The following is a 9,604-nucleotide window of genomic DNA, read 5'->3' as shown; positions in this document are numbered from 1 at the left end:
GCAGAAAGCAGTGCCATCAGGAGAGACTCTGAGTGAGCTGACTCTGTTCTCATGACCAAACAGGATGGCTACTCTGGTCCCCTTCAGGACGTCCCACACATTGATGGTGTAGTCATTATAGCCAGCAAACAACAGACGACCTGGAGAGAGAGAGAGAAAGATGGATACAGAGATAGAGGGGTAGAAAGGGTCAGATTCTAGAATATTCTCCAATATGCTGGAGGACATCACAGAACAGATGTATTACAGTTTAAAGTGCATTTGACAGAGGCTAATAGAGTGGATATAATGAATAATCAATCACCTCTAAGTTACATGGAATCCAGTTTTGGTAAAAATGTAGTAAAACTCCAGATGGCAGAGTGGTAATTCCCTTTCCCACATCTCAACTGCATTAAATTCCCCTCTTGGCTGAAGTGTGATCTCTATCACAAGTTTGATAATAAACGGTCCTCTTTATACAGCCATATAAAAACTCAAACTAAAGACTTTGTACCTCTACAATTATATAACACACAGAGGAATAACATTTTTGGGGATAGAATCCAGTCTCGGCCTACACACAAAATCAGATAAGATCAAATTTATTTCACCTTTATTTAACCAGGTAGGCAAGTTGAGAACAAGTTCTCATTTACAATTGCGACCTGGCCAAGATAAAGCAAACCAGTTCGACACATACAACGACACAGAGTTACACATGGAGTAAAACAAACATACAGTCAATAATACAGTATAAACAAGTCTATATACGATGTGAGCAAATGAGGTGAGATAAGGGAGGTAAAGGCAAAAAAAGGCCATGGTGGCAAAGTAAATACAATATAGCAAGTAAAACACTGGAATGGTAGATTTGCAATGGAAGAATGTGCAAAGTAGAAATAAAAATAATGGGGTGCAAAGGAGCAAAATAAATAAATAACTATTTAAAAAATACAGTAGGGAAAGAGGTAGTTTGGGCTAAATTATAGGTGGGCTATGTACAGGTGCAGTAATCTGTGAGCTGCTCTGACAGTTGGTGCTTAAAGCTAGTGAGGGAGATAAGTGTTTCCAGTTTCAGAGATTTTTGATAAATAAAATCCCTTGACCGCTATAAAGGCCATGGCAGTATATCTATTGCATCATCACACCCGTTAAGAAAGAAAGTGAAAGAGACAAAGTGAAGATGGGAAAGATTTCCTGGCACAACATCCAATAATAACACAACAACACCAGTAATTGTCCAACAGCATTATTATAAATGTCCAACAGCATTATTGTAAATGTGTTCATGATCGGGGGACCAAAAGATGTTTAGTTGCCTCTAGTCTCTGTTGAGAGGAAGCTAATAAAGAGGTATTATCTGTCAAACGGTTGCTGACTATTGTCCACATCTTACCACTAAGAGAGAAGTCGACACTGGCAGCTCCAAACATTATGCTGTCTTTGGAGTAGATGGACACCTCCCGATCAGCCCTGAGATCAAACAGACGGCACTGGAACACACAGACAATCAATGGGACATCTTCATTTGAGTTTTTATTTAACCCATGACATGCTAGTTGTTGTTTCTGTCTGTGCTGTGAACTCAAAGGCCCAGCATATTTCCTAATGAGAGACAAAGTTACATTGTAATTTTCCCATGATGTACAATAAAGTTATATCGTAATGCATTGTATTTTTCCTCCTTGGCCTGAATAACACTTCTTAAAACAATACAAACCTGTGTAGTAATGTAAAACATTGGGATGCTTTGACACATGTACTGTATGATGTGAAAGAGCGGTCTTTGACCAGTGACATCACAGTAAGATAACAGAATCTCTGGGAGAGAATTGATTAACTGAACGGTGTTATTGAGACAACAGTCCGACTGCCACACACAACCCACAGAATCACATCAAAGGTCCATCATCTGTCAAGTGACAGCCTATTCCCTTTATAGTGCACTACCTTTGATTAGAGCTTTTTGGTTGCATCTCTATGTGGCTTTGTTCAAGAGTAGTGCACTAAGTAGGGTGTATAAGTGTGCTATAAGTGTGTTATAAACTCACGGTAGAGTCGTCAGAAGCAGAGGCAAAAGCATCGCCACTGGGGTAGTACCTGGAGAGAGAGAGGGAGAGAGAGGGAGAGTAATAGCGAGAAAGAGAGTGTGAGAGGAGTAAAAAGGTTGATGTGTACACTAAGCTGTATGAAAGCCTAGTGGTTAGAGCGTTGGGCCAGTAACCGAAAGGTTGCTAGATCGAATCCCTGAGCTGACAAGGTAAAAATATGTCGTTCTGCCCCTGAACAAGGCAGTTAACCCACTGTTCCTAGGCTGTCATTGTAAATAAGAATTTGTTCTTAACTGACTTGCCTAGTTAAATAAAGGTTAAATAGAAAACAATAAAAAAAGGGTTAGGTTTAGGGTCGATGGATGCTGTTAGCTGTACTGTAGAGATTATGTGGATACTATAAGGATAGGTGATCTGTAGACAGTGAGGCTGTGTAAAGGGTTAGGTTTAGGGTTGATGGATGCTGTTAGCTGTACTGTAGAGATTATGTGGATACTATAAGGATAGGGGATCTGTAGACAGTGAGGCTGTGTAAAGGGTTGATGTGGATGCTGCTACTTACTTGACACAGTTGATGTCAGAGTCGTGGGTATCAAACGACTGGACGTTCTGCCCTGAGCGCAAGTCCCAAACGTTAGCCTTCTTATCAGAACCCTGGAATGAACAAACAGACATGTTAGGGGAGGGACAGAGAGATAGATAGATAGATAGATAGATAGATAGAGACACACACACACACACACACACACACACTGACCCCGGAGACAAAGGTGTTTCCAGTCTCAGAGGGGCGAGGTCCAGAGTGAGGACATCAGCAGAGTGACCGTGGAAACTCTGCAGCAGCTGACCACTCTCCACGTCCCACAGCGCACTGGTACCGTCCCCACTGGATGTCAAGATCTACACACACACACACTTTATCAGCATACTGAAACACACACAGCAACGCACACTTTATCAGCATACTGAAACACTTTATCACAGCAAACACACACTTTACAAACACACTTTATCAGCATACTGAAACACAACACACACACTTTATCAGAAACACACACACTTTATTAGCATGCTGAAACACACACACAGCAACACACACACATCAGCATACTGAAACACACTTTATCAGCATGCTGAAACACACACAGCACACACTTTAACACACACACACTTTATCAGCATACTGAAACACACACACAGCAACACACACTTTATCAGCATACTGAAACACACACACTTTATCAGCATACTGAAACACACACAGCAACGCACACACTTTATCAGCATACTGAAACACACACACTATCAGCATACTGAAACACACACAGCAACGCACACACTTTATCAGCATACTGAAACACACACAGCAACGCACACACTTTATCAGCATACTGAAACACACACAACACACACACTTTATCAGCATATCTGAAACAACACACACACAGCAACACACACACACTTTATCAGCATACTGAATCAGCATACTGAAACACACACACAGCATACTGAATACTGAAACACACACAGCATACTGAAACACACACACGCACACACTTTATCAGCATACTGAAACACACAAGCACACACACTTTATCAGCATACTGAAACACACACACAGCAACACACACACTTTATCAGCATACTGAAACACACACACAGCAACACACACACACTTTATCAGCATACTGAAACACACACAAACACACACTTTATCAGCATACTGAAACACACACAGCAACGCACACACTTTATCAGCATACAGAAACACACACACTTTATTAGCATGCTGAAACACACAGCAACGCACACACTTTATCAGGATACTGAAACACACACAGCAACACACACACTTTATCAGCATACTGAAACACACACAACAATGTATTCTTAAACATGGGGGAATGTGTGATCCTACTACCCTTTTGTGGTAGTTTGGGGTAATATAACTAATCTACGGCCATTACACAGAGCTGGTTAACTACTGGGGTGTACCCAGCTAACGCACAACGTTCTGAGAACCATATGTTTCCTAGAACTTGGTGAGTGAGTGGTTGTCCCATGGTTATTTTGCATACAACCTTCCCACAACTTTCTGGGAATGGTGCAGGATAGTTGCTTGGCTTTGAACATTCTCAACACATTTAAGGAACTTGACAAAAAAAAACATAATTGTATTGGTATTTCATTACTTTAACAGAACGTTTCCTAAAAGTTCAAACATGGTTACATTGCATTTCAATTTTGGTAATGTTCTTGACATTGGGAATGTTCTCAAATAAGTAAGAGAACGTTAAGAACCAACGTTCTTCTGTGTGAATGTCAGTACTTCAGCACAACGTTTCCTACAGGTTTCCTCATGGTTCTATTTAAAGTAAAGTTCTCAAATTGAGCCGAGAACATTAAGAAAAATTACCATAAAAACTACAAGAAAACTTTAGTAATGTTCAGAGAACATTCTAAGAAAGTTATTTAAAAACATATAGATTCTGTTCTTAGCATCAACAAAACTCTCTCTATCCTCTCTTGTTAAGTGTGTACAGGTGTGTTGGCCGCGCCCATTAATTGGCCACACATTATCTTAATGAGTGCTTATTTCCTTTGAAATGGGGTCTGTTTGAATAGACAAAATGAACAGCTTTGTATGTGTAAAGAAACATGGCATGCTGGCTCCATCCTGGTGGGGCAGTGGACTAAAGAAACATGGCATGCTAGCTCCATCCTGGTGAGGCAGTGGACTAAAGAAACATGGCATGCTGGCTCCATCCTGGTGGGGCAGTGGACTAAAGAAACATGGCATGCTGGCTCCATCCTGGTGGGGTAGTGGACTAAAGAAACATGGCATGCTAGCTCCATCCTGGTGGGGCAGTGGACTAAAGAAACATGGCATGCTGGCTCCATCCTGGTGGGGCAGTGGACTAAAGAAACATGGCATGCTGGCTCCATCCTGGTGGGGCAGTGGACTAAAGAAACATGGCATGCTGGCTCCATCCTGGTGGGGCAGTGGACTAAAGAAACATGGCATGCTAGCTCCATCCTGGTGGGGCAGTGGACTAAAGAAACATGGCATGCTCGCTCCATCCTGGTGGGGCAGTGGACTAAAGAAACATGGCATGCTGGCTCCATCCTGGTGGGGCAGTGGACTAAAGAAACATGGCATGCTGGCTCCATCCTGGTGGGGCAGTGGACTAAAGAAACATGGCATGCTGGCTCCATCCTGGTGGGGCAGTGGACTAAAGAAACATGGCATGCTGGCTCCATCCTGGTGGGGCAGTGGACTAAAGAAACATGGCATGCTAGCTCCATCCTGGTGGGGCAGTGGACTAAAGAAACATGGCATGCTCGCTCCATCCTGGTGGGGCAGTGGACTAATTCCATGGATAGAAACATAAGATTATGGTTCAAATCTCATTGATGCAGTGACACAAAAAATGCATGTGTTTGCTGGTGGGTTTTCAATCATGCTTGGACAAAAAAGTTCCAAAATGAGCTGCAATGATTAAAGATTGAAACATGAAAGTTTTAAAGGTTCTAAAACCTCCAAATAACCTATAATGATGCAGTGACACAAAAAAATCATGTGTTTGTTCTCATGATTCCCAGAACAGGCTAAAATTTTCTGTTCTGACATTTAAATAAAAAATCTGTTTTAAGGTTATTCATTAGAACCAAATGTGAAGCCTAGGAACCAAATGAATTTCTAGCCAAAAACATACATTTTCAATCATGCAAATGGAACTGTGTATTTCAAAAACTGTGTAGTTAACTGTGTATTCACTAGCAACCAAAAATGAGAACCAAATAGCAACTGTTATTTAAATGTAACTGTGTATTTGAACCAAATGTGCTAACTGTGTATTAGGAACCAAATGTGCTAACTGTGTATTTAGGAACCAAATGTGCTAACTGTTATTCTAGGAAAACGTGCTAACTGTGTATTCAAATAACCTATAATGTCTAGGAACCAAATTCTGTGTATTCATTAGGAACCAAAAACGGTGTTCAAGGAATCAGTGTATTCACTAGGAACCAAATGTGTAAAACAAATGTGCTAACAACCAAATGTGCTAACTGTGTATTCACTAGGAACCAAATGTGCTAACTGTGTATTCACAACCCTAACTGTGTATTCACTAGAACCAAAGGCTAACTGTGTATTCATAGGAACCAAATTTCTGTGTATTCACTAGGAACAAATTGCTAAATTCATTAGGAACCAAATGTGCTGTTGTGTATTCACTAGGAACCAAATGTGAAACTGTGTATTCATTAGGAACCTGCTAACTGTGTATTCATTAGGAACCAAATGTGCTAACTGTGTATTCATTAGGAAAACTAACTGTGTATTCATTAGGAACCAAATGTGCTAACTGTGTATTCACTAGGAACCAAATGTGCTAACTGTGTATTCACTAGGAACCAAATGTGCTAACTGTGTATTCACTAGGAACCAAATGTGCTAACTGTGTATTCACTAGGAACCAAATGTGCTAACTGTGTATTCACTAGGAACCAAATGTGCTAACTGTGTATTCACTAGGAACCAAATGTGCTAACTGTGTATTCACTAGGAACCAAATGTGCTAACTGTGTATTCACTAGGAACCAAATGTGTTAACTGTGTATTCACTAGGAACCAAACGGTTGATATGAAACATCCCCCTGTCAGTCAGACAAAGATATGAAACATCCCCGTCAGACAATAATGATATGAAAGTGAGACTGAACTGAGATTGACTGGGGCAATGTAGTCTCGACTCTCCACAGCCCTGTGCTTTATTCCACACACACACACACACACACACACACACACACACACACACACACACACACACACACACACACACACACACACACACACACACACACACACACACACACACACACACACACACACACACACACACACACACACACACACACACACACGTCTTCACAGCTCAACACCCACCAACAGACCCCAGTGCATTAGGGAGACATAGATTGTGTGTGTGTGCCCTTAGGTATGAGTTTTCAGCTCTGACAGATAAAGGCCTCTTAATGTCTATTAATACACTCACAATGGACGACCATCTCTCTCTATGGGCCACTTCACTGTTTCCTCTCCTCTCTCTCACGCTTTCTCATATCACCTTCTCCTCATCTAGCTATAATTCTCAACAGTTCTTCTCCTGTATAGCAGATATGAATTATTAACAGCCTTAAACATCTAATATTTCCTTCCTTGTATTCCTCCCTCCCCCCTCTATCCATTCACTCCTCCTTGTGCTGAAAATCTCAATTTCCTTCCCTCTCATTGTGTTGTGTGTGTGTGTGTGTGTGTGTGTGTGTGTGTGTGTGTGTGTGTGTGTGTGTGTGTGTGTGTGTGTGTGTGTGTGTGTGTCTAGTCCCTAACTTGCATGTCAGAGTTGGTGAAGGTGCAGCCGGACAGGTAGTTGGTGTGCATGGCAACCGACTTCTTCTTGGCCGCCAAGTTCTCGTCCTTGTCCAATGAGAGAGGGTACACTGAGCACTTATTATCCAATCCCCTGTCAGACAGACAGACAGACAGACGAGAGAGAGATTTGTAGGGCGTTACTTTAACATCAAGCCCTCAAGTCAGTACTTCAGCATCAAGCCAATACCTTTCTTGGGGCTAAGGGGTTAAAGGTCAGAGGTTAGGGTGAGACTCACCCACAGGCGATGGCACAGCCAGAGGGGGCGTAGGCACATGCCATCACCCACGTAGTCGGCATGGTCACTGCGTGTTCCTGGAACACAGTGTGCATATACATTAAGGTAAATAAGCCTGGTTAAGACCGCTCCACCATGGGACTGGATCAGGCTGCCATTAGTGCACTCACACACTCCGGCTGCTTTTACTAACCTTATTGGTGGTGAAAGCATCCCATACGATGACTTTCCCATCCTGGTAGACAGAAGACAAGGAAAAGAAGCATACATTTCACATGGACATACAGGGAGAGATGACCATTAAATGACTGGTGAGAATAACATGTTCAGTGTGTCTGAGAATGGAGGAGGCAGGGAGGGAGGAATGAAGATGGGAGGAGGGAGTAATGAAGGAATGAAGAGGGGAGGAGGGAGGGAGAGAAGGGAGGAATGAAGAGGAGGAGTAATTGATATAAGTGGAGTCAGGGAGTTCAGCACCATGGACAGGGTTGTGACGAAAACACACTAATGACAGTAGAATAGTAGGAGGATAGGGGGGTAGGGTGGAGAGGGAGAAAAGAGAGCAGTTCATGTGTGCATACCTGTGAGGAGCTGACAATGCGTCGTTTGTCTTTGCACCAGTCCATACAGAGCACCTTGTTGCCATGGCCCTTCAGTGTCCTCCGAGTCTTCATGTTTAACTCACCAAGAGCTTCTGCCTTCTCAGCTACCTTCTCCACTACACACACACGCGGTTAAAAACTCTAGTAATGACAATGAATTGTCGTGTAAATGAATAGATAGGATATGTATTTGATCACCCTGTTGCAGGAAAACTTTGCTGCCATGCTCTCTATTAACTATCTTCTGGTAGTTTATCTAATGCGGTTTCATGGCCACGGGCACATCTCTGGAAATTACATATCAGAGGATTTTTGGCATGAATATCAAATTCAATTGGGATATAATAACGGATATAATAACAGTTTCTGCATAACTTTCATGTTTGGGGTACAGACAGTAAACATCTTGTGCATTGCGAGGCCCCTCTCCCTCCCAAACTCACACTCCACATCATGCAGCTTCTTCCGCTCCTCCTCGAGCTTCTTCCTCAACGTCTCGCTCTCCGCCTTCAGCGACTTAAGAGTCTCGCCGCTCGCAAGGCCCTGGCACGCCATCTTTAGAGAGGAGGAACGAAAGAAGGGAATGGGGAAAGGACAGAAAAGGGAACAGCAAGAGCAGATGTTTTTAGTCGCGCGCTGGCTGCGCCCGTCAAGGCGGCTCTGCCTTCCTACAGCTGGTGCGTATTCATTACGCCGATTCTGTTGCAAAACGTTTCTTAAACGGAAGCAAACGGAACGAAACGGAGAGACCTACCTGCATTTTTCCAATATGAACTCTCGTTTTTGTTTGGACTAATGAATATGCCCCTGATGCTGCTGCCGCGCTGATGTGCTCCTTCTCCCTCCCTCTTTCCCTGTCTCTTGTTTCATTCGCTCTCTGGCAAGTCTCTACCTCTTTCTTTCTCTCTCTCCCTCTTTCTATATCTCTGTTTTTCTCGCTCCAGAGAAGCCACTATGACTGTCTTTGGTAGTAATTGCACTAACTATAGCCTAACTTCCCTAATAATATTCATTTAAATACTTGACAGAAAAATCACATTTTCCATATTTTATTTTACCACATTGCAGTTTCCTTGTTTAAATGTATGTTATTTTCCTTTGAAAGGTGTTTTTGCACCTATTGTTGTTTAGAGAAGTGAAAGACAAGGTTGCTGTAAGTGTGGATGAGCTGCCAGAGAGAAGGGAGTACAGATAAAATGAGGTGGTGAATTCATCCAGGAATGGTGTGTGTGTGTGTGTGTGTGTGTGTGTGTGTGTGTGTGTGTGTGTGTGTGTGTGTGTGTGTGTGTGTGTGTG

General features: G+C 42.5%; 1 protein-coding gene across 1 annotated transcript; it reads right to left on the bottom strand.

Moving 5' to 3' along the window:
- Positions 1-2: 2 nt before the first annotated feature.
- Positions 3-9,310, bottom strand: LOC135534438 (guanine nucleotide-binding protein subunit beta-5b-like; the record flags this gene model as incomplete). Its single annotated transcript, XM_064961429.1, is given in 12 exon segments — positions 3-140; positions 1,379-1,475; positions 2,034-2,082; positions 2,596-2,687; positions 2,791-2,825; positions 2,828-2,933; positions 7,429-7,561; positions 7,707-7,783; positions 7,900-7,941; positions 8,288-8,424; positions 8,752-8,863; positions 9,063-9,310. Coding segments are annotated over 12 exon segments (1,024 nt in total), but the record flags the coding sequence as incomplete, so codon positions are not given.
- Positions 9,311-9,604: the final 294 nt, after the last annotated feature.

This window comes from Oncorhynchus masou, unplaced genomic scaffold, assembly GCF_036934945.1.
Source record: "Oncorhynchus masou masou isolate Uvic2021 unplaced genomic scaffold, UVic_Omas_1.1 unplaced_scaffold_3407, whole genome shotgun sequence".
Classification (NCBI taxonomy): Eukaryota; Metazoa; Chordata; class Actinopteri; order Salmoniformes; family Salmonidae; genus Oncorhynchus; species Oncorhynchus masou.
This window is presented reverse-complemented; position numbering and strand designations above follow the sequence as displayed.